The 25,301-nt window shown below is 50.3% G+C and overlaps 4 protein-coding genes across 4 annotated transcripts; 3 read left to right on the plus strand and 1 right to left on the minus strand.

The window, feature by feature from the left end:
* Positions 1-332: 332 nt before the first annotated feature.
* On the minus strand, positions 333-5,618 carry LOC148307222 (uncharacterized). Its single transcript, XM_088263808.1, has one exon. It carries the CDS (start codon positions 5,616-5,618, stop codon positions 333-335), a length of 5,286 nt encoding a protein of 1,761 aa, XP_088119934.1.
* Positions 5,619-9,083: 3,465 nt separating this feature from the next.
* On the plus strand, positions 9,084-12,050 carry LOC148307223 (uncharacterized). Its single transcript, XM_088263809.1, has one exon. The coding sequence runs from the start codon at positions 9,084-9,086 to the stop codon at positions 12,048-12,050; it is 2,967 nt and encodes a 988-aa protein (XP_088119935.1).
* A 4,430-nt stretch (positions 12,051-16,480) lies between these two features.
* Positions 16,481-17,272, plus strand: LOC148307224 (uncharacterized). The gene has a single exon (XM_088263810.1). The coding sequence runs from the start codon at positions 16,481-16,483 to the stop codon at positions 17,270-17,272; it is 792 nt and encodes a 263-aa protein (XP_088119936.1).
* A 5,765-nt stretch (positions 17,273-23,037) lies between these two features.
* LOC148307225 (uncharacterized) lies at positions 23,038-24,817 on the plus strand. Its single transcript, XM_088263782.1, has one exon. The coding sequence runs from the start codon at positions 23,063-23,065 to the stop codon at positions 24,074-24,076; it is 1,014 nt and encodes a 337-aa protein (XP_088119908.1). The 5' UTR covers positions 23,038-23,062; the 3' UTR covers positions 24,077-24,817.
* Positions 24,818-25,301: the final 484 nt, after the last annotated feature.

Below are 25,301 nucleotides of genomic sequence, written 5' to 3' on the forward strand. Positions count from 1 at the left end.
ATTTTTGTACCGTACCGGTGCTTTACAAACAATGTATTATATTTAATTATTAACTATTTTCCTTAGATTAACTTAACCTAGCCTAGAGCTATATTCTCCTCGGTATGGGCAAAGACCACCCCCGAAAGCGACACATTATAGTCTTTATTGAGGGGGCAGTACATTGCGTACACATACCGAGGTCCCTAAGCTAATTAAATATACAAAAACACAAAATCCCTTCTTCGGGCCGCAGTGTGGCGGGCAGCCGTCTCGCCCGCCGGGCGCCCAGAGTTCCTTTTCTGGGCCGCCGCACGGGTATGCGATGACGTCGCTTACACTCCCCACCATCCCTACGTGGGATCCTTTGCTGCGACGACATCTTCTTCTTCTAGCTGCAATACGGCGAGCTTGATGGCGGGTCTCGTGTACGTCCCGGTGGCTGTCTGGACCCTGGCGCTCCTCACTTGTCCGTCCTTCCCCGGGGTGACTGCCATGACGCGCCCCCGCGGCCATTCGTTCCGCGGCAGGGCTCCATCCGTGATAACTACGATGTCGCCGACCCTAATCGGTGTGGCAGCCTGTTGCCACTTTTGCCTCTGTCGCAGTGTCGGGAGGTATTCCCGCATCCATCTTCTCCAGAACGCGTCTGCTAGCTTCTGCGCTATGCGCCATTGCTTCTTGAGGCATAGTCCCGGCGGTACGTCTCTGTAATCCGCCAAATGCGGCTGGGCCCCGCTCGACCCGATGAGGAAGTGCATCGGTGTCAGAGGGGCGGCGTCTCGGCTATCCAGCGAAACATGTGTCAGGGGGCGAGTATTCACTGTATACTCGGCCTCTGCTATCGCCGTCATCAGCGTCTCCTCCCGAGGGTACTGCTCCTTGAGTATCGCCATCAGCGCCCTCTTGACTGATCGGACGAGCCGTTCCCAGGCTCCCCCCATGTGAGGTGCCGATGGCGGATTGAACACCCACTCGATTCCTCTCTTTGTGGCCTCGTTTTGGAGCTCGGGATCCTCAGCCAGTCCTTTCATGGCGTCCGCGAGCTCCTTGTCCGCTCCCCTAAAATTCGTACCATTGTCCGAGTACATGGTAGTAGGGTGCCCCCTGCGAGCGGCCATCCTTCTCAACGCCTGTATTGTAGAGTCGGTGCTTAGTGACGGTGTAATTTCGATATGCACCGCCCGGGTCACCATACACGTAAACAGGGCCCCGTACCGTTTCTCACGTCGCCTTCCGATCGTGACGTGTACGGGCCCGAACATGTCCACCCCGCAATGGGTGAACGGTCTGACGTGATGATCCAGGCGGCCGACCGGCAACTGTCCCATGAGCGGAGGCTGCGGTCGTGCTCTCTGTATCCTGCAGTAGCGACACTCATAGACCACCTTCCTCACGTTGGTCCGCAGTCTTGTGATGAAGAACTGCTGACTCAGTTCGCTGAGCGTTCGTTCCGTGCTGGCGTGCAGTCGCGACTCATGGTAGTGTCGGATCAGCAAGCGTGTGTATGCGTGTGCGCCGTCCAAAATTATCGGCGTTTTCAGGTTCTCCGTTACTCCTTTCGCAGCGAGGAGGCGCGTTCCCATCCTTAAGATGCCTTGCTCGTCTATGTGGGGCGTCAGCTGTAACAAGCGGCTAGTCTGCGGAAGGGGCTTCCTTTGGTTTAACGCCTCGATGTCACTTTTATAACTGTCTATTTGTGAGAGCTTTATCCATGTTCGTTCGGCGTTAGCGAGTTCCCCCGCTGTCAACGCATGGCTCCCCCCGTCGATGCTCCCTTTCCGACATCTGTTAATGAACCTCATGACCCATGCTGTGGTTCTTATGAGGCGTCTCCACGATGAGAACCGGCGCTCGTCCGGTAGTGACGTCATGATGGCCGTATTGACGTATTCGACTGTCTTCTTTTCGGCCTTACTCTCTGGGGTCGCCTTCGCGTTCTTGAGTGGAGGCCACTCGGTTTCTTCTTTGTGTAAGAACTCGGGTCCATTGAACCACATGCCGCTAGGTGAAAGGTCCGGTGTTTCACCGTCTCGGGTGCCCAAGTCGGCGGGGTTCTGTTTCGTCGGTATCCACCGCCACTCACGCGCCTGCGTGAGTTCATCAATTTCTCCTAGTCTGTGTGCCACGAACGGTGAGAATGTGCGGGCATCACTTTGCACCCAACACAGTACAGTCATGGAGTCAGTCCAGTAAACGGTGCGTTTGATTCGGCTGTTACATTCTCTTTTGATGGTGTCCGCCAAACGTGCAGCCATCAGAGCGGCTTGCAGTTCTAGCCGAGGAATCGAGAGCGCTCTCAGTGGGCTCACTCGGCATTTGCTCGCCATGAATGTTACAGTTCTCTCCGTTCCGGTGCCTTCCATAAAGTAAGCTACCGCGCAGCTTGCTTGTTCCGATGCATCGCAGAATACGTGCAGCTCCACTGGGGTTGTCTTGGAGCTCGTGCACCTCCTTGGGATTGAGCATTCCGTCTCTTTCAAGAGCTTTACCCAGTGACGCCACCTCTCAGCGTGTTCTTCTCCGATGGGGTCGTCCCACCCGATTCGAGATCTCCAGACATCTTGGAGAAGTATTCGCGGACGCACTATGAGGCAGCCGACGAATCCTAATGGGTCGAAAATGCTCATAACGGCGCTGAGCATCTGTCGCTTCGTCGGCCTGTCTATTGTAGGCATGTTCATGAGCGATTCGAATTTGAACATAAACTTGTCAGTTTCGGGGTCCCATTTGATTCCTAGGACTCTTTCGGCAGCTGCTTGTCCACTCACTATATCCACAGTTGCGGGTGCCCTCGCTTCCTCGGGAATGGCGTTCATCACCTCTTTCGCATTCGACGCCCAATGCGTCAGCCGAAAGCCTCCCTTCAGGAGTATCGAACTGACATTCTTCTGCAGTTGAATTCCTTCTTCGACTGAATCCACCGCGTCGAGGTAGTCATCCATGTAAAATTTCTCTTTTATGGCTGCCCTCGCCACAGGCATATCGCAGCCATGCCTCTCCGCTATCTCGTTTCGCACGAACTGTGCGCTGCTGGGCGAACATGATGCTCCGAAGGTCATGGAGGTCATCATCATTTCGCGAGGTTCATCCTCTGGCCTTTCCCGCCAAAGAAATCTCTGGGCCCGTTGATCTTCTGGTCTTATTTTGATCCTTAAAAACATCTCCTGGATGTCCGCCGCGAGCGCGACCTTGCCTTCGCGGAACCTCATCACATTACCGATCAATGATTGCAGCAGGTCAGGTCCCGTGAGGAGTACATCATTCAAAGACACGCCATTATGGCGGCTAGCCGCATCAAACACTATTCGGATCTTTCCTGGTTTGTTGATATTGGTGACCGCGAAATGCGGCAGATACCACGTCCGGCCTGCCGATTTATGACTTTCCAAGGGTGTCAACTCCCTGGCGTACCCCTTCTCTTCGTACTCCCTCATTTTTGCGCGGTATGCTTTGGCAAATGTGTCGTCCCTTTTCATCTTCTTTTCGACGCCGATCAAGCGGTTCAGAGCGCTTTGCCGGTTGTTCGGGAGCCGAATAACGTCATCCTTCCATAAAAGGCCGGTCTCCCACCTCCCTGACTCTAAGGGGCGAGTTGTTGCCTTCATTAGCTCGATTGTGCGCGTTTCATCGCGGGATATCCGCACCAGCGGCACGACCCCCAGGGCGTCAACCGCGTAGCTCTTCTTCACCAGCTGTTCCAGCTGGTCGTCTGGCGAAGTGGTAAATATCAAATTCCGGGCTGCCTGCACACTTCCCCCGTGCACAGCTTCGCCCAGGGTGGTGAGAGAAGAAATGTACTCCCCCCGTCTTCGCACGTCCCTCGTCACTATCAGAGATGCGTTATCTTGCCCAATCAGCAGCTTGGGTTGCACATTTCTGATACCCCCTTCGGCGAATATGGGTTGGGGTGGCAGGTTTAGCTGTGTCAGAGTGTTAGCTCGCATGGCAAAGGCGTCCCCGTTGCTGCCGCACACTTTCACTTCGACGCGTCGCGACGCGTCGTCAGCCGTGCTCATACCGCCCGCTCCGTGGATCCGGATTCCGCGGACACGTCCTGGAGCACCGATCGCGTCGGCGACTTCGGCGTCGAGAAGGGTCACGGTCGATCCCTCGTCTAGTAGCGCGTAGATGTCTTTGTGGCCTTCGGGCCCACTCACGCGCACTGGAAGCACTTTCAGCAACACCGGTCGTGTTGAGTCGTACGTACTAGTGACTGTCCTATTACGCTCCCCGTTATCGGAACGGTTCCATTGGGTTTGACGTGTTTCACTCGCGTTGCTAGCTTCAGCTCTCCCGTTTGCGTACACGGGCGCGTTGCGGTGTGTGTCGTCACAGCCCGATCTCGACGGCTCGACTTCGGCGGCAGAACGTGTCTCGCGGAATTCGGCACGACGCGATTCATGGAGCGACTTGTGGTGGGTCATGCGACACCGATCGACCCCACATACACGGCTTCTGTCACACTGCGGCGCGCGATGGGTGTTTCTCAGGCACGAAAAACACAGATTCTTCTGTTTCACTATTTGCCAGCGTTCGCTGACCCTCATGTCCTTGTAGTCCGGGCACGACTGTAGCTTATGCGACCGGGCGCAAAGTTCACATTTCATGTCGACCGACGATCGCGGTGCCGGCGGCGGCGCTGTTGTCGCAGCGTTGACGTGGTGGTCGCGGGCCTTCCGATTCCCTCGGACATTGCTCACTGTTTCGGCACCTCCGGAACGTGACGCTGACTCGGCAATCTCCTCGAGCCAGCGGGCGAACTCTCCGACTGCAGCTCTGTCATCGCTGCCTCGGCGATGGTTCCACCAGATCACCTTCATACACAGGGGCAGCTTGTTAACTAGTTGGCTCAGTAGTTGTGGGGTCGCCAAGTAGCTCGCTCCGTAGCTTTCTATGGTGGTAACCACATTATTGATGGCACTGGCCATCTCTAGCAACGATTCCGCCGATCCACTTCCATCGAGGCACTGGAGTCTCTCGACACGAGCGAGCATGGCTGCAACGATGGTCTCTGGCTGCCCAAAACGTCGCTCTAGCTTCTTGAAAATCTCGGGAACGTTCTTCGGGTCTAGAAGTAGGGCGGAGACTTCTACCTCCGCTCGTCCTCGGAGTGACAAGTTGAGGCGCAGCAGGTTTTCGGAGTCGGACAAGCGACACACTCTCGTTGACTGCAGATACTGCGCTCGAAAGGCTGGCCATTCCAGCGGCTCTCCGGAGAATGTCGGTAGGTGCTTGGCGTTCGACTGGCGGGCGATGAGGGCGGTCGCGGTCCCGTCGTCTTCCATCATGGCCGGGCGGGGGCTCCCGGTGACGGAGTTCTTGATGGCAGCAGCCATCTCAGCAAGCGCGCTGGCCATCTGCGCCATGGGGTCGGCGGAGTTGTTGACCCACCTCTGTGTGAGTTCAGCACTCCCCAGTTCCGTGGGGGGGATGGCAGCCGGTTCTGGGACGGCATCTGTGCGCTGCGGGCTCTTCGGAGCCGTCTGGCGCTGTAGTCTAGCGCGGAGTTCTCGGTTCTTCGCTCTCAGGTCTCTGACCGTGTCTACGGATTGTCCGGCCGCGGATTCGTCGGAGTCGGAGAAGTCCGAATCGGGCGTGGGCTTCGCGGACCTCCCAGAGCGTAGCGAATGCGTCATCTTCGTCGGGGCTGGCGTCACAGAAGAAGATCCGGCTCGAAGGACCACTTTGTACGAGACGTCTTCCGTCCGCACAAGACTGTATAGTTTCTGGTCTCCTCTGCGGCGCAAGAAGGGGCAAGTCCCGGCGGTTTGGCGGTCGCGTAAATACCGCTTGATGACGCGTTACTTTCTGGACGCAACCGCTGTACCCAGTTGTAAGCTGGGTACAAAGCGCTGCACCGACAAGTCAACCTCTATAGCCCTGAAAAGGGCTTTCCGAAACAGGTCCGTGAATCGGTGCAAAGAGGCGAAGCGGTTCAGGCTGGCGGCGCGGCGAGGTTTCAGAGATCGGGAGCGGAGGAGTAAAAACAAGTTTCGGTGTTAGAACTGAACTGATTTATTCTGAAAGGGTGCGCCCTCTATATACCCGGCCGTGATCGCGTGCCGCCCGACAGTGGGAATGCACGGCCAATCAGCGGCCGGGGGAAAGAGACATAGAGCCATATCGCTGTCTCCCTCTAAAGGGCACCGGACGGGCTCTATTTTTGTACCGTACCGGTGCTTTACAAACAATGTATTATATTTAATTATTAACTATTTTCCTTAGATTAACTTAACCTAGCCTAGAGCTATATTCTCCTCGGTATGGGCAAAGACCACCCCCGAAAGCGACACATTATAGTCTTTATTGAGGGGGCAGTACATTGCGTACACATACCGAGGTCCCTAAACTAATTAAATATACAAAAACACAAAATCCCTTCTTCGGGCCGCAGTGTGGCGGGCAGCCGTCTCGCCCGCCGGGCGCCCAGAGTTCCTTTTCTGGGCCGCCGCACGGGTATGCGATGACGTCGCTTACAGAGTCTTTTTTCTAGTCCAAATAGCAGTCTTGTCACTGTCACTACGGGGAATTTTTTTGAGAGTTCATGTGCTATTTAATTTTTGGTTTTGTCGATAGGGAGACCTCTGATTATAATTTTGATGGTACAGTCTTGGGATTGGGTTAACACGTTCCATGCTAACTATAATTAGAAGATATTTCATGTCACGCTGAGAATATTAGGCTCTTCTAAAGTAAGTAAATAATATGTAAAATGAATTGAAATCAAGGTAAGAATACCGTCCGCACCCTTTTATGCCATTACAAATGAAGTAACTTCATCCCAGGTATAAAAGGACAGTTATTTTTTCAAGGGCGAGCGAATCAAAGCTATGTTTACACGTGCAATTTTTTTTACTGGAAAGAGTGTTTATAATTTTTAACTATCCCGTTCCAAACGGAGTATAAATTTCAATAGTAATTGTACCTCATAATGTTAAAAAAGTAACAAACAAACATTGGATTTTTTCTGCTGAATTTTTCCATTCATTTTTCGCATCTTTGTCTTCGCGTATCGCCGTTCCAACACGCGGCATCATAATCTATCTATCCCCACAGTTTAGTCATCGGTGGTACATCGTCAATTTGCACGCGTGTTCATTGTGTTCCCGATACGCAAACGTTATTTGGCAAATACAGAGTGATTTTTGTCGTTCTTATAAGAATTATAATTAATTTATATTATCTACTGACATTTATTGGTGCAATTGCATTTTTACGTTTATTATATAAAAATTCGGAATGGAAACCAAATGACAGACGTTAAAGAAGAAAATTCATTCAGTATTTTACCATGTAGCTCGTAAAAGATAATGCAAGAAAACGAAGCAGATTAAAATCACATAATAAGCTCCATCAAAAGGCATTTAGCTTATTTGCAGATGAAATGGGGGAAGAATTCCCCTAAGATAAGTCGCTATAATTTCGACCTCTGCAAATCTGACAAAACAAAAACAAAATAACGTGTGTGGTTTGCGATGAATTTATATGTTTGAGACATAAACATGAGGTAAAAAAGTTTTACTGTCCAAACTGTTCCCACAACGTTATTTGATTTTTATATTGTTTTTCACTGTCTGGATTTTTTTAAACAATCTTTGTTTTTTTTTTCCCATAATATAACGACAAATTATAAACACGCTGTATAGTACGCTTCTTACTCTATCCTCACCCCTCCCCGCACGCATCATTTCCGGTCGACATTCGGCCGAAGCGCTACTACAAGTAGTGTCCAGTGATATTTGAACTTCAGGTGGAATTGAATGACATTTCCGCTCACTTCAACTCCTGGTCGGCTGAACCACCGTACACAATTATTTTTAGTGCCAAACCATTGGATTCTCCCAATACATATAATTTGATGCCATATTTTGCCTTTTTCCCCTTCATGTACTGCCGCATAACGAGCCTCCCTCGCCACAGTACCAAAGACTCGTCAATTGACAAGTTTTTATTGGGTGCATAAATTGCACTCATCCGGTCGTTGAAAAAATGTATCAGTGGATTTATTTTCCCTAAACTAGTGGTGTCCGCTTCATTATTATTAAAATGTAATGATCTAAGAATTAAAAAAAACTTATCCCGAGACATATACTGTGAGAATGCTGTCAGATTGAAGAGATGATGTTTCTTCCAATAATCCGTGAGGCGATGCAATCGAATAGTTCCCGTGTGCAGTAAAAGCCCCAGCCATACTTTTAATGTTTCTGTGGTGAGGTCATTCCAACGAGTTATTCTGCTTTTATCTCCTTCAGAATGAGCCATAATTTCCAAAGCATAATGATTGGTCTGTTGGACAACAAGATTATAGAAGTCATCATTGGCTATCATATTGAAGTAATCTATTGGTTCTCTCCCTGAAATTTCAATTTTTATACCTGGTCTTCCAGTAAAAAGGATCTCTTGGGCTTGCGTTGGCGTGTTTGACCAACGTCTCGAAGTTGAAGGTAGAGTGGGCGGTGGTTGTTCTTGGAACATATTGTCGTCTTCGCTGTCACTTTCATCGTCTGTTTCCATATCACTATCTATTTCGTATTCACTAATTGAATCGTATTCTATCTCACTTTCATCACTATCACTCACATTTTCCACTCTTGGTCGCTTTGATGTAGATGGTTGATCCATTTTTTAATATTTTTTGTAAAATACTTAAAAATACACAAAAATGGTTTCAATGTTAGTCAAATAATATAAAAAATTCAATATTTTAGTTCTGCGAAAATACAAAACACTATTTATAAATACAAAAACAAACAAATAAAAATAAGAATTTCACTTAACTATTGATAATACTCACTAAACTATTGTCAATCTAAAGTTATTTCACCCAAACAAACAAAAATTTAAAAATAAAAACGAAAAGAATTGCATATATTTCGACCCGTGTGAATATGGCTGTAACGGACCAGACGAATTGAGGTCCGAAAAAGGACCACATTTGCAATAGTCTTAAGTGTTATAAATGTAAATGTACCAATTGTAAGCGAGAGGCTGTTCCTAAGTAAATGATTGGCGTTGCCACAAAGAAACAGCCCTCGCAATAAATATAATTTCGCAGTGGACTCCTTAGGAGTAACTGGCGCCGTGCGTGAAGATAGGCAATTATGCAAGCCACATCGAGACCCCTACCAGATGGCCATTGGGAGACGGGACTGCTGTGGAAAGAAGAAGGCGTGTGGTTGCCCGATAACAGGCAACACGCTTTGAGCCGCCTAGAAGGCGTAGAACGGAAGCTAAGAGGAAATAAAGAGCTTGCCGCAGCCTATCATGAAAAGATGGAAGCATACCTTCAGAAAGGGTACGCTACGGAGGTTCCCGCAAGTGAAGCGGCTGTTAGAGTACCCAGGCAGTGGTACTTGCCGCACTTTGCGGTGGTAAACCCTAAAAAACCCACCAAGATTAGGGTGGTTTTCGACGCCGCGAGCCAATACAAAGGCACGTCCCTCAACGACAAATTAATGGCGGGACCGGATCTGTTGTCTTCGCTATTGGGCAACATTTTCCGGTTCCGAGAGGGAAAAATAGCGCTCGCGGCAGATATATGCGAAATGTTCCTCCAAATAAAAATAAGGGAAGAGGATCAACGCTCGCAACTCTATTTGAGGAGAAAGAGGCCCGAGGAGGCACCACGAACATTCAAGATGACATCGATGACGTTTGGAGCCGCGTGCTCACCGAGCAGCGCGCAGTACGTGCGCAATGCAGTGGCTGACAGGAGCCAGAAGGAGTTCCCGGAAGCGGTGGCGGCGTGCAAGTCGAAATTTTACATGGACGACTACTTGGACGCGGTGGAAGATGCCGCTACCGCAGAGAAGATGGTCCGGGAAATATCCGAGGTGCTCCGGAGGGGCGGCTTCCGCCTGATGAATTGGGCGAGTAACGGACACGGGGTTCTCCGTTCAGTGCCGAAGGAAGCGCGCGCCGCGTCAGCCACACCTATAAGCATCAAAGAAGCCCACACAACGACGGATATTAGTGGCGAATACACCGGGAGGGTGCTAGGTATAGCATGGAAGTTTGAAGACCCGCTCAGCCAAAATGAAGAGGATTGGCCCACAAAAAGGGGATTGCTGAGCGCGGTGATGCGGATCTTCGATCCTGTCGGCTTCCTCGGATGCCTGATTATCCGCTCGAAGATACTCTTGCAGGACGTGTGGAGGACACACACCAACTGGGATGAGCGGATACGGGAAGACCACAAAGCGAGGTGGCAAAATTGGGTCGCGCAAGTCAAAGGGGTGAATTGCGCGATACCCAGATGCTCGGTCGTCGACCGACGAAACCGTAGACAATTGCATCTGTTCAGCGACGCATCCGAAACGGCGTGCTGCGCGGTGGCATACATAACCGAATGCACCAATGAGGGGCACAAGACTACCTTTATAAGTAGTAAGTGCAAAGTGACACCACTGAAGGTGGTGTCCATTCCACGGCTCGAACTACAGGGCGCGCTCATGGCGGCCAGATTGGCGGCCACCATCAGGCGCGAGACCCAGTGCGCCGTGCAAAAAACGTATTACTGGACTGATTCCACGACAGTCCTATGCTGGATAAGGTCGGAGCCGCGAAGATTCTCCACTTTCGTGGCGAACAGACTCGGGGAGATCGACGAGCTAACGAATGCCACGGAGTGGAGATGGGTGCCGACCCAATTAAACCCGGCGGACATCGGCACGAGGGACGGTCCGCCCATCGACTTGTCGCCAGAAGGAACGTGGTTCCGGGGCCCGACGTTCCTAAACCAGGAAGAGGATTGCTGGCCTCGGGAAAGAGAACCGACCCACACACCTGACGACAAGATATTAGAGAAAAAGGCGGACGTCTTGATGATGTCCGTCGCGGGAAACGAGGCACTGCCGGTACCTCAGAGATTCTCGTCATGGAGCCGGCTGATACGAGCGACAGCATGGATGCTACGTTTCATAAGGAAGAGCCGCCGACAAGGAGACGTCCGCGAAGTAGGCGAACTGACGGCCGAGGAGCTGGAAAATGCTGAGCTCCGGTGGGTACGTCAGTCGCAAGCGGACGCGTTCGGCGGCGACAGGGACAGCCTGGCACGGGGGGAGCGGCTGACGGCGCGCAGCCGCCTCTACAAATTGGTTCCCCACATGGACAAGCGGGACGTGATCAAAATGGGAACGCGTCTTCAATACATAGGGGCCACAGAAGGCCAGAGGGTGCCGGTAATTCTGGACGGCACCCACTACTACAAAAAACTCCTCTTGGAGGACTATCACAAGAGGGCAGGACACCCTGGGATAGAGAGAGTCCTCAGCGACGTTCGGCAAAACTTCTACGTCATAAAGCTGAGGGGAGTCCTGAGAAGCATTGGTCATAAGTGCGTGACATGCAAATTGCGCCGAGGGCGGGCCAACATCCCGCAGATGGGACAGATACCGCCGGCGAGAGTCGCCAGCCACATGAGAGCATTCACACATTGCGGGCTCGACTATTTTGGTCCGATGTGGGTAACAATTGGGCGGCGCCGGGAGAAAAGGTACGGAGTGTTGTTCACGTGCATGACAACGAGAGCGGTGCACCTCGAGCTGGCATCGTCCCTGACGAGTGACGCGGCTATCCAGGCCATAAGGAGGATGACCGCCAGAAGGGGCCAGCCGAGGGTGATACACTCCGACAACGGGACGAACTTCCACGGCGCCGATAAGGAGATGCGGGAGGCAATAGCGGACCTCCACGCCAACTCCAGACTACATGCAGAACTGGCCAACATGCAGATACGGTGGGAATTCATTCCACCGTCCTCACCACATATGGGTGGTGCATGGGAGCGGTTAGTGCGCTCAGTGAAAGTGGCACTAACGGCCGTACTTCGGGAACAGGCCCCGAGGGAAGAAACATTGCAGACAGCGTTCGCGGAAGCGGAGTTCAGCGTGAATAGCCGTCCACTGAGTCATGTGTCAGTGGACCCAAAAGATGAGACCCCGCTGACGCCGAACCACTTTCTGATCGGATCTGCAGGCGAACGAGCACACCTAGCCTTCTACCCGAAGGACGCCGAGACGGTGTGTCTAAGGAAGCAGTGGAGGATAGCCCAGCAGCTAGCAGACTAATTTTGGAGACGCTGGCTGGGCGAGTTCCTTCCAACGATGTCGCAGAGGCGGAAGTGGCTCGAGCGGGCGGAACCACTACAGGTCGGCGACGTGGTCGTCATCGCCGACCCAGCCTCACCGCGCAACCACTGGCCCAAGGGAAGAATAACAGGAACGCGCCTTGCAGCGGATGGCCAGGTCCGGACGGCGCGAGTTACCACGGCAACCGGAGAGTACGTGCGCCCCGCTGTACGACTCATCCCACTGCTGCGGAGTGATCCCCCCGCTGATGGTCCTACAGAAGAAAAAGATGCCCCGACGACTTCGCGACGCGGCATCGGGGGGAGTGTAACGGACCAGACGAAATGAGGTCCGAAAAAGGACCACATTTGCAATAGTGTTATAATGTAAATGTACCAATTGTAAGCGAGAGGCTGTTCCTAAGTAAATGATTGGCGTTGCCACAATGGAACAGCCCTCGCAATAAATATAATTTAATTTTAAGATAGATATAGAATATTTGTATTATAAGCGATATAAAACGGAGCGACTCTGTCCGAGCAGCTGTCCCCATATTGAAACCCGCCAGACTGAGCGGGGAAAGGGGGCGTGGCTCCCACTACTTACGCTGGGGCCAACGGGAACCCAGCAGAAAAGTGGTGGGGGCCGCGCACGTAGGCAATAGGGGGACTAGCCCGGCAGATTAGCTCCGTATGGGTATAAATATGTGTATCTTTTCTGAAATAAATTCATTCCATCCTGGACGACCGAACTTGGTGTTTTATTTCTCCGCTCGCTCTACCCTTCGCTACTCTACTGGATTCTCCCCCCTGGACTTGACTCATCGCTACGACCACGGACTACGAACCAGTACACACCTCGACCTACGCATCGGAATCGGATTTTAGAATATTTACTTGTAAATATTCTCACCTCTCGCTGCAGGACTTCAGAACTTCTGGGAGTTACGCCCCAGAAGCGAAGCGCTGCAGAAGACACACCGCATCTATCTACAGTTCAAAGTGTGAGGTTTGGCGCCCCACAATGGCTTTTCGTGTAAACGCTGCTTTTCGCACTAAAACAATAAAAACGCGCTACGTGACTTATCCGAGTGAGGGTTGAACTAGGAATGACTAATAATGACAGGTCACCTCAGGCTGAGGCTAAACACATCTCAAAAGTCACCTGCGCTTCTTAGTTTAAGATTTATTCAAACAAACGCGTCTGGTGCGTTGAGAGCGTGGCGGTCACGTCAACCGTCAACGCGTCTCACGCGGTGTCAGCAATGAACGTGTTAAGGAGTGGAGTTATTTTATTTTATTTCTAGTATTTTAGTGGTAGCTCGAAATTTGTCTATTGTTGAGGTCTGGACTTTGATTCTCTCTGGTGGAAATAGCTGGTGGACCAGGATGTTTTCGGATGTTAAGGTGTGGGCTATTTTTATATCTCCTCTAATGCTGATGGGTGTGATGTCGGATCTGATGGTGGTAGTGAGGGTTCACTGTCGCAGTCTCTGTAGCAGGTGTCGTTTTTCAACAGTGACTAGAAATGGCTCCCCAAACACATCGTTGATTGGGGAGGTGCCGGGTGTTGGTCCTTTTTTGGTGGAAGATGTGGCAACTTGCCGTTCTATTTTGGATGTTTGGTTGCATTTTGGTCGGCTCCTGGGAGGGGGAGGGGGGGGTTGGTAACAGTGGGTAGAGGCCGTGTGTTGAGTGTGTGGTGGTGGTTGATTATCCGGGTGAAATGGTCCTTTTGTGGGCTGTTTATTTGGGTTTTGGCAGTTGAAGATATAGAGGGTGTCGGGCGAGTAGCATTGGTGACAATCCTTGGGCGTTTTATTAGTAACTTTCGGTCGGTGCGCTGGAGGGCAGGGGTGGGGGGGATATATCCTAGTTATAAATATGAATTTAATTGGACAGTTTAAAAGTGGGTAGGTTAGTGGGTAGGGGTTTCCGGGTTTAGTGCTTGTGGATTAGACAGATGTAGACGACGACGGCCAGATGGTCTCTCGCATCGAGCCAACGTGGGAAGGTATTCTTTGAGCCAGCGGCGCCAGAACATCCATCCCTCGGTGCTTGCTCGCTTCACAGACCTCCTGAACTGCCTCCATGTCCTCAGACGGCAAGTGGGATGTATTACCATTTTATATTGCGGATTAATTATTAATTCCGCCAACAGTTTCCCGTCTTGTTGAAGCTCCATCACGGTGTTACGGATCTTTATATCCGTTCTAGAATTTAGTCCCGTTATCAGAGTACAGAGCGGCAAGACAGTCCCTTCGGGCGGCTATTCTTCTGATTGGTGCTAAACATGCAGATCTGAAGGGTATTATACTAACTACAAAGAAATTTATTTTATTTGGCCTTAAGCCTATAGTTACTGTATATGATCAGGGTACCACTATGTTATTTTAAAATTGTTAAATGAGGCCGATCTTATTTATTTATATCTAAAAGTACATTTCTATAATATATAGGTCCAAGAAAACTCTTCAGTATTCCTGGTGACTTTACAATTTGATATATGTATTGAACAAGATTTTTTTATTGATAAGAAACATAAATACAATATTTGGTAATGCCTTAAGCACTTTCGTAAGTAATGCACATTAGTTATAAACAAGAAAGCTTTTTGGGACCTAGTTTGAGGGTTTGAGCACTACACAGAATTTTACTGTCCGGCAGTCAGGTTAGCATGAAAAAACCGATGATTGGCTTGTGCACTTGTCCATCTTTCTCCGGATCGGTGCGCTCGATCGGTGCACGATCATGGTGCGTATGAACTCGATCACTAAAGCTAAATCATTTTTATTTGCAATAACCGGACTGCCGAACAGTAAAATTCCGTGTAGTGCACAAGCGCCCCTAGGGCGTTTGAGTGTGTAATTTTAAGTACAATAATAATTTTATATATTCCTGTAATATTGTAATTGATCCAGAAGGTTATTTATTTAATGAGTTAGTTTTATCACAAATTGAAAATGCGGAGTTTTTGAGAGAACTAAGAGTTCTTCTAACAACTCGAGTGTGTGATTGGTTCACCTTCTGGTTCAGACAAAGTATGGATATAATAAACCTTTTTACCAGCGAAATGATTTTTTCATTTTTCAATTTCATTGAATAATGTCAAAATCAATATAGCCTAAATATGTCATTAACATAAAACTCTGTAAAATGCGTATTTTGCCATTTTCCTGAAAAGGCGGGAAAATGACGAAACGCATCTTACAGAGTTTCATGTCCATGGCATTTTTAGGTTATTTTGATTTTGACATTTGAACTTCTTCTTCCTTTTTGTCTCTATAAGGCTGTCGAGTGCATCGATCAGCTGATTTTTCTGCGTAGGTTATTTTTTAGTGTGAATAGTGAGAATATTTAATTTTCTTGATTTTTTTCAACATGTATAATCATTTACCATACTAATTTGACTGAGATATCAATCTTTACTAGTATATAATCTTTGTACTGACAGATCTCGCCGTCCGCATTGTAGCGCTGTTCTCGCCGTCTGCCTCGATTTCGAACTGGAAAATGGACTCGCTATTCAGTGGAGACTATAATTTCGGCTTCGAGGAGCCTCTATTTGAGGTCGGTATTTTCCCTACTCGATAACAGTTTATAAATTAGTTAGTCTGTGGTTTCCAGTATAGCGGTCCTTATGCCAATTATGCATCTCCGCCGTCGTGTCGCAGTTCTTTCCGATTTGTAATCTCCGTACTAATGTGCGAGTACGTGTATCTTAATGGAAACAAAATAGCCAGGCTCGACAGATTATTAGACATATCTATTAGAACTTTTCTAAAAAAAATCTAGTTAGGTTTTGTCAAAATGGGAACACGTCACCGCGAGTGACGCGAGCGGCCACTTTACAGATCCGCATTTGGTGAATCGCAAATTACAGAAATTATTTCAGCTTCGAATGAAATTTTCGTATGCAATTTGTAGGTAATTTTATATAATTTACAATGCGCGTATAAAATTAGGTTAAACATTGACATACAAAGTGATCCAGCGAAGGAATTATTTTCTAGAAACTCACATTTTACTAGACTTTTTAGACTTCCTTTGCACGAGTACATTTAGAGGTGGTAGAATATTTTAGACTAACACTTTCATTTCACAGGGGAGACTATCCCAATCATACTATCCCAAATATCGCTATATAATCGCTTCTTCATTAATCAAGCCGTCTCACAGATCTTGCACTTCCGTGCGATCTTGGTGGCACTTCTCGGCCGCTGAATAAAGTATTTGGCTCTCAAGTCCGCTATGGTTGTAAGCGACGTCATCGCATACCCCGTGCGGCGGCCCAGAAAAGAAACTCTGGGCGCTCGGCGGGCGAGACGGCTGCCCGCCACACTGCGGCCCGAAGAAGGGATTTTGTGTTTAAAAATATATTTATATCTTTTTATCCCGATATCCCGCGATGAAACGCGCGCAATCGAGCTAATGAAGGCAACAACTCGCCCCTTAGAGTCAGGGAGGTGGGAGACCGGCCTTTTATGGAAAGATGACGTTATTCGGCTCCCGAACAACCGGCAAAGCGCTCTGAACCGCTTGATCAGCGTCGAAAAGAAGATGAAAAGGTACGCCAGGGAGTCGACACCGTTGAAAAGTCATATATCTGCAAGCCGGACGTGGTATCTGCCGCATTTCGCGGTCACCAATATCAACAAACCAGGTAAGATCCGAATAGTGTTTGATGCGGCTAGCCGCCATAATGGCGTGTCTTTGAATGATGTACTCCTCACGGGACCTGACCTGCTGCAATCACTGATCGGTAATGTGATAACGTTCCGCGAAGGCAAAGTCGCGCTCGCGGCGGACATCCAGGAGATGTTTTTAAGGATCAAAATAAGACCAAAAGATCAACAGGCCCAGAGATTTCTTTGGCGGGAAAGGCCAGAGGATGAACCTCGAGAAATGATGATGACCTCCATGACCTTTGGAGCATTTTTTCGCCCAGCAGCGCAGTTCGTGCAAAACGAGATAGCGGAGAGGCATGGCTGCGATATGCCTGTGGCGAGGGCAGCCATAAAAGAGAAATTTTACATGGATGACTACCTCGATGCGGTGGATTCAGTCGAAGAAGGAATTCAACTGCTGAAGAATGTCAGTTCGATACTCCTGAAGAGAGGCTTCCGGCTGACGCATTGGGCGTCGAACGCGAAAGAAGTGAACTTACCGAAATTGCGTACGCAACAATGCGTGTCGTGCGGGATTACTCCCTCTACGCCGTGATTGGTGGACATACCCCCCTCTGGGATTGGTCGGGCGCAGCCGGCGACGCAGCGGTGAGGCATCCAGAGACAGCATATACACGTTGCGGCTGCCGGTAATCGCAAGGGATCTATGGGAAAGAAGATGCTATGGGAAACATATGTCGAAGAGCTGTACACGGATACACGTAACGAGAGACATGGCGTTGTTGTAGCACTGGACGGCCCCGAGATCTTACAAGATGAAGTTGTGTATGCAATCAAACAGATAAAAAACGGGAAATCACCAGGTCCAGACAACATCCATGGAGAGATTCTGAAGTTGATCGAAGGAAATGCACTCAAAAAGGTTACATTGCTGTTTAACAAAGTGTATGAAAGCGGTAACATATCGGAGGATTGGTTGAAATCCTACTTCATCACTATACCGAAAAAAGCTAACGCTAAAAAATGCGAAGAACACAGAACAATAAGCTCGATGAGTCATGTGATGAAGTCTTTTCTGAAAATCGTACTGAAGAGAATATCCCAACAGTGTGATCAGCCGAGCAATTTGGATTTAGAAATGGCTTTCAATGGGTGGTCATCGGGAGTCTCCCCGAGGTGGCTACCAAAGACATGGCCGAATCCCTGAAGGAGCAGGGATTTGAGCCCCCGAAGGAGTCGCGCATGACCACCAGATGCGAAGGCTCCTCCCTGTACCTGGCGTACAATCGTTTCCGCTTACAACCGATACAAACTCACTTGCGATAATGATGACAATCTGCTCCCGGTGGGACGGTCGCACTCTGTTCAATCACATGGAAACACACGATTACACCGTCGTCCTCCTCCCTACGCCCTCTCGTCAGGCCGATAGTGATCACGCCGTCGGGAACGATGAGGCACCCCCCCTTCACGCCGAGGTACCACTATTCTCCCGCAGACTGGGACATGTTCGAGGATCAAAGGAATTCGCTCGCGTACCTGGGCACATACAACTTGACCCGAGAGGTGGACCTACGGGTGGCCGAGTTCACATTTGCGACACAATACGCCGTAGACAGATCCATACCTCAAAGACGCGCGGAGTCGTTCAAAATTAAACAATCATCACAGACAAAAACAGAATGCACCGACTCTATCACGCGACCCCACCCTCGCCGGCATGGTCAACTCATTTCAGCGGGAAATTCATTCAGCCATCCTTCGAAGCTCCGAAGCCTGTGACCGGAGGACAATTCTCTCTGGAGAATATCAAAAGCGATCAGGTGTCGGAAGACGAGGGAAAAGCGGAAGCCTTGGCGGACAACTTTGAAAATACCTACTTTCTGACACAGGGCCTCGGTGAGCGGCAGACGGACGACGCGGTGTCCGAGGCGCTCCGTCTCTTCAGGGAGACGGAAGCTACCGACGAAGACAGCGAGTCCCGTCGGCTAACCACCCCCGGAGAGATCAAGCGCATCATCAGACGACTGAAACCACTCAAGGCGCCGGGCGACGACGGCGTGATGAACGTGACACTCAAACACTTACCGCAGCGGTCCATCGTCCAAGATCAAGATCCTGAATGCGTGCCTCATCCTCGGCTACTTTCCGCGCGAGTGGTAAAGAGCCAGAGTTCTCCCCTTCCTCAAACTCTCCAAAGATCCCTGCGACCCTTCCAGCTACCGCCCCATCAGCCTACTCTCCAGCATCAGCAAGGTGCTGGAGAAAATCATCCTCGTCCGCCTCACGGCGCACACCGACGAGAAGGAGACGATCCCCGACGAGCAGTTCGGTTTCCGCACCCGGCACGGCACGGTCCAGCAGCTCACCCGAGTAGTCCAGCACGTGTCGCTCGGCTTCAATTGGAACAAGAGCACTGCCATGGCGCTCCTGGATCTAGCGAAGGCGTTCGATACCGTGTGGATCGACGGACTCATGTTCAAACTCATCACCATCGACATACCAAAATATCCCATCGACATACTTCACTCGTACTTGATGGGCAGGAGCTTCAAGGTCGCGGTGAGAGACGCGCATTCCACTTACAGACCGATTCCCATGGGCGTACCCCAAGCAAGTCTCGTCGGTCCACACCTCTTCAATATCTACACCCACGACATACCCACGTTGCAGAACTGCTCGAAGGCCATCTTTGCCGATGACACCGCCCTCAACGTGACGTCCCGGTTTGCCGACTTGGCGGCGCGTCACCTCCAGAGCGGACTCACCGAACTGGCAACTTACTATCGCCGGTGGAGGCTGAAGCTGAACGAGTCGAAGACCGAGACCATTCTGTTCACGCAGCAGAGGAAGAGGGCGACGCCGTCGGCCAAGATCCGAGTCAGCGGAGTCGAAGTCAAGTGGCAGAAAGAGGTCAAGTACCTCGACTCCACTCACCTGGAGCAGACACGTAGCGTACGTCCGACAGAAGGCGGCGGCCGCCTTCGGAGCACTGTCGCCCATCTTCAGACTTACGAGCGCACTCTCTACACATAATAAAAAACTTTTATACACATACACAAATCCAAATACATCAAACTTCAGACTCTACAAAATCGCGCTGTTAAAATCATTTACAATACACACCACCGTCAAAACATTCAGAAAATACACGATCGCCGGAAAATCGACACAATTAAACAATGCTTTTTGAAACTTTCACTTAACGCGCAAAAAGCAAACACAAATAAACACCAAAGAAATCCTCTCGTTCGCAACCTCGGTTCGTACGGAACGGATGCTTTATTGATGCCCTTTAGGTACAAATACAGACTCCCACTACATTATCATATCACCAACACACTCGGACCTGCCGCCCCCCCCGACGAGCCGGCCCACAGACGCTACTTAATCATAAGTTAGTTAAGTGTAATATTAAGTTAAGGGTGTTGCCTTCCTAGGCGCAATGTAAGTATTAGATAGAGATGTAAGTTTGTACATAGATATAAGAATAAACAAGTAAATTCACTTCCTGAGTAACATCATACACCTAAGTAACTTCACTGCTAACTTAGAATCAATGAAATGTATAAACTTGAACGCGTCCTGGGTATAGTAAAGAATCCCAGGAATGACATGTTTCTCTTCCAATACGGGACCGAGATGGCCTCGATCCCAGAGAAACCCACCAAGCGAGAGATGTTAAGCGCAACCATGAGCATCTTTGATCCCGTCGGCTTCGTCACGTGCCAGAGTGGCGCCGACTAATGGAAATCAACAAAGAGGACAAGATCCCCAGGAGGTGTACACCAGACCGGCCACGAAGATCACCGTGATACGAGAAGCGCGCGACCAGTTCCGGAGACTTCGGGTGCAGACCAGCTGCAAGGGGGGGAGGGGTTTACGGACGAGTCGCAAGCCCCAGGTAACGGCCCGAAAAGGACCTCTGGGCGCCCAGCGGGCAAGACCCCGAGAAGGGCTATTGTGAAAGATTTGATGACTTTGTGTAGCCCTGGTAGAAGATTCATGTGTCGCAGGTAGCAATAATCTTAGAATATGGAATATTGTATATGTAATAATATCAATGTATAAGTGTTTTTAATATATCTCGGCACCCGGCACGGTATGTGACCGTAGCCCCTACGGTGCACTTTAGAAAGATTGATACATTAATCGGCTAGTTTTTGTGGGTTTTTCATAATTTCTCCGCATACTGCAGATAGAAGAAGTTCTCGTTTGTAAGCGAGCGCGTATAGACGTCCGTTCCGTAGATTCTCGTTTGTAAGCGAGCGCGTACGGACGTCCGTTCCGTATAACTCTCCTACAGTGTGCGTAGTACGCAAGTTTTTAGTGCGCAGTACGCAAAAATGCCGACGTCATTCTCTTCCCAAAACCAGGAAAAGACCCTAAATTTGCCGACAACCACCGACCCATCAGTCTCATATCCAATGTCGGCAAGATATTCGAGAAGACAACAGACTCACCGATCAAATAGACCACATCGACACACTCCCCTACCAACAACACGGTTTTCGAGCACACCACTCCACCCAACACCGACTACTGAGGGTAGAAGTCAGACGGATTCAGGAAAAGACTCAACACCGGAACAAAGCCTTCGATAGGGTCTGGCACTTCGGTCTACTATACAAACTACTCAAAACAGACATTAACCCCCAACTGTACGGACTACTCAAATCATTCCTGAGAAGAAGATCATTCCAAGTCAAAATCCACCAAATCCACCAAACCCACTGTAAGCGACGTCATCGCACACCCCGTGCGGCGGCCCAGAAAAGGAACTCTGGGCGTCCGGCGGGCGAGGCGATTGCCCGTCAGGCCGCGGCCCGAAGAAGGGCCTTTGGAAATGTAGATGTATCGTATGGCTTCGGCACTGTATTTGTATGTTTAGGATAAGGAAAAAATATTTAATTAGCTTAGGGACCTCGGTATGTGTACGCAATGCACCGCCCCCTCAATAAAGACTGTAATGTGTCTCTTTCGGGGGTGGTCTTTGCCCATACCGAGGAGAATATAGCTCTAGGCTAGGTTAAGTTACTTTAAGGAATAGTTAAAAATATAATCCATTGTTTTGTAAAGCACCGGTACGGTATGGAAATAGAGCCCGTCCGGTGCCCTATAGAGGGAGACAGCAATATGGCTGTCTCTTTCCCCCGGCCGCTGATTGGCCGTGCATTCCCACTGTCGGGTGGCACGCGATCACGGCCGGGTATATAGAGGGCGCACCTTTTGTTAATAGTACGTATGTAGCCGACGTAAAGAAAACATAGATTAGAAATAGAATTTAATTAGCTTAGGGACCTCGGTATGTGTTAGCAATGTACTACCCCCTCAATAAAGACTGAAATGTGTCGCTTTCGGGGGTGGTCTTTGCCCATACCGAGGAGAGAAATAGCTCTAGGTTAGATTAAGCTATTTTTAAGATATCTATAAGACTGAATATATTGTAATGTGTATACTGCTCTGCGGTGCGCGCTCGACTGCGCCGAAGTAGCGGAGTGGGGATGTCCTTATACGTGCTAGAGGGAGACGGTACGCGAATGCCCTCGCTCCCTCTACGCCGTGATTGGCGGACATACCCCCCTCCGCGATTGGTCAGGCACGGCCGGGCGGCGCTACGGCGAGGCACCCAGAGCGGGTATATATAGGGGTGTATTCAAGTAAATAAATCAGATTTCGACCGACTACCGCTGCGTTTTCTTCTCTACGCCCCGCTTCTTCCCGACTTCGCTGCCCGCCCGGACTCATCGCCCCTCAGGAACATTCGACCGCCGCTACCCCCTGGACTTGGACTCGGATTTACTTTGGAGCTGACTGCACCCGGACTGGACGACAACGGAGCCGCCGCGACGACCCGACGGAGCGATACCGGACTTACCACCCGGTTGCCTGCTGCGTGCAGGTTGCGACTGCCGGTGATACGTACCGCCTTCGCCGGCGATCGCAAGGGATCTCTGGGCTTTCGGTGGATCTCTACGCGGGTAGATCCACCGTCGAGCGCGGCCGCGGGCTGAGACTTGCCCGGCCGCTCTGCGCTGACGCCAGCACCTGCGGCATCTACAGTACTTTGTGCTGCGGCGCGATTGCCTAGTCGCCGCGTCGCGTACAACGTAGGATTCTCGTTTGTTAGCGAGCGCGTACGGACGTCCGTTCCGTAGTACGCTCCTAGTGTGCGCAGTGCCGTGTGCGCATCCTCAGTGGTTTGAGTCGGCTCACCACCGATCTCAAATAAAAAACGGTCCTTTTTAAAACCAAATACTTGCCGCTTCATTTCACCTTAACTTTTGCCATACGAATTATAATCACGGACTTCTCAGTGTCGGACAAGTGCCCATCCCCCGCCGGTCCCGCGGCCGGCCTGGAGCCGTCTCCCCCCCCGCTCGTCATGGAGCCGACGCACCAGGGCGTGCTCACCTTACATGACAATAACTCGTACGTCGTACCGTACGAGTTCATCGTGCTCTACGAGCAAATTACGTCGGGTAAAGGCTCGATAACCATCGCTCGTAACGAGGAAATCGAGCAGAGCGCCATCCCGCTGTGGACTCCGGCCGCTGTCCACGACTCCACCACCACCGCCGCGATCCCTGGCCCGAGCCAGGCATCCACCACCACCGAATCTATGGATTGGCAGTTTCCGAAACTGCCAACCAAGAAGAGGGCCCACCAGGCGCCATCACCACCGCCCACTGTGACCACCAACCGCTTCGGCACCCTACCCGAAGTACGTGAAGGACCTGACATCGCATCCCCGCCCGCCAAGAAGCGAAGCCCTGCTCCCCCCGCAGCACCGCGCGCAGTCTGCCCAGGACGCATCCCGCCGGTCGTTATGAAGGTGCCACCGACCGCCACCCACCTAGCGCTCACGGAAAAGGTGAAAACGTCCGTAAAAGGACCTTTCACCTTCACATACTCCGGCGGGAAGACAGCAGCGGTGCACTGCAACTCAATGGAGGACCACCACCAGCTGGTCAAGGCGCTGAAGGAGACCGAGGTCTCCTTCCACACGTTTACAAGCGACGAGGCCAGGACCAAGAAGGTGGTCATCAGGGGTCTCCCTGAGGTGGCCACCGCGGACATCGCAGAATCCCTGAAGGAACAGGGTTTCGAGCCCCTGAAGGTGTCGCGCATGACCACCAGGCGCGAGGGCTCCTCCCTGTACCTTGCGTACTTCAGCCAGACCACCGACATGGGCCTACTTAAGATCAAGGTGCGCTTCGTGTGCTACTGCAAAGTAGCACTTACGAAGTATAAGTCGCAGTTCGCACAGCACGGCACCCAGTGCTACCGCTGCCAGGGATTCGGCCACAGCAGTGCCAACTGCAACCACGCCGCCAGATGCATGATCCGCTTTTTCCCTAGATTCTCCAACAACATGAAGCCAGAGCGCTGGGCATAATGCGCGCCCTCAATGGCTGAACCGGTGCTCAGGTTGATATGCTGGAACGCGCGCAGTGTGCGTGGCAAGGTGGACGAACTGATGGCGCTTGTCGAGGATGAAGGAGCGTAAATCGCGCTACTCTCGGAGACGTTCCTGCGAACCTTCCGACCCCCCTTCTCCGTTCCAGCACTACCATACTAATTTATGGCATCATCTTTATATGGACAATTACTACAACAGTGTCGAAAATTGCAAGAAAAAACAGGGGTGTAACGGACCAGACGAATTGAGGTCCGAAAAAGGACCACATTTGCAATAGTCTTAAGTGTTGTAACGGACCAGACGAAATGAGGTCCGAAAAAGGACCACATTTGCAATAGTCTTAAGTGTTATAAATGTAAATGTACCAATTGTAAGCGAGAGGCTGTTCCTAAGTAAATGATTGGCGTTGCCACAATGGAACAGCCCTCGCAATAAATATAATTTAATTTTAAGATAGATATAGAATATTTGTATTATAAGCGATATAAAACGGAGCGACTCTGTCCGAGCAGCTGTCCCCATATTGAAACCCGCCAGACTGAGCGGGGAAAGGGGGCGTGGCTCCCACTACTTACGCTGGGGCCAACGGGAACCCAGCAGAAAAGTGGTGGGGGCCGCGCACGTAGGCAATAGGGGGACTAGCCCGGCAGATTAGCTCCGTATGGGTATAAATATGTGTATCTTTTCTGAAATAAATTCATTCCATCCTGGACGACCGAACTTGGTGTTTTATTTCTCCGCTCGCTCTACCCTTCGCTACTCTACTGGATTCTCCCCCCTGGACTTGACTCATCGCTACGACCACGGACTACGAACCAGTACACACCTCGACCTACGCATCAGAATCGGATTTAGAATATTTACTTGTAAATATTCTCACCTCGCCGCAGGACTTCAGAACTTCTGGGAGTTACGCCCCAGAAGCGAAGCGCTGCAGAAGACACACCGCATCTATCTACAGTTCAAAGTGTGAGGTTTGGCGCCCCACAAGGGGTCTACCTAAATCATTGCAAATGATTGAACTGAAGAAAGGCGAATCTATTTTCAAAAGAAAAGGCGATTTACTATTGCAAGTTTGGCAATCTAAAAAAGAAGTTGGAATTCATTCTGCTGACATGAAAGAAAGCCAGAATGTAACGGACCAGATGAAAATGAGGTCCACAAAAGGACCACATTTATAAAAATAGTTGGATATTATTGT

Source organism: Brachycentrus maculatus, unplaced genomic scaffold (assembly GCF_059751285.1).
Source record: "Brachycentrus maculatus isolate JH-2025_06_01 unplaced genomic scaffold, ASM5975128v1 h1tg000203l, whole genome shotgun sequence".
Classification (NCBI taxonomy): Eukaryota; Metazoa; Arthropoda; class Insecta; order Trichoptera; family Brachycentridae; genus Brachycentrus; species Brachycentrus maculatus.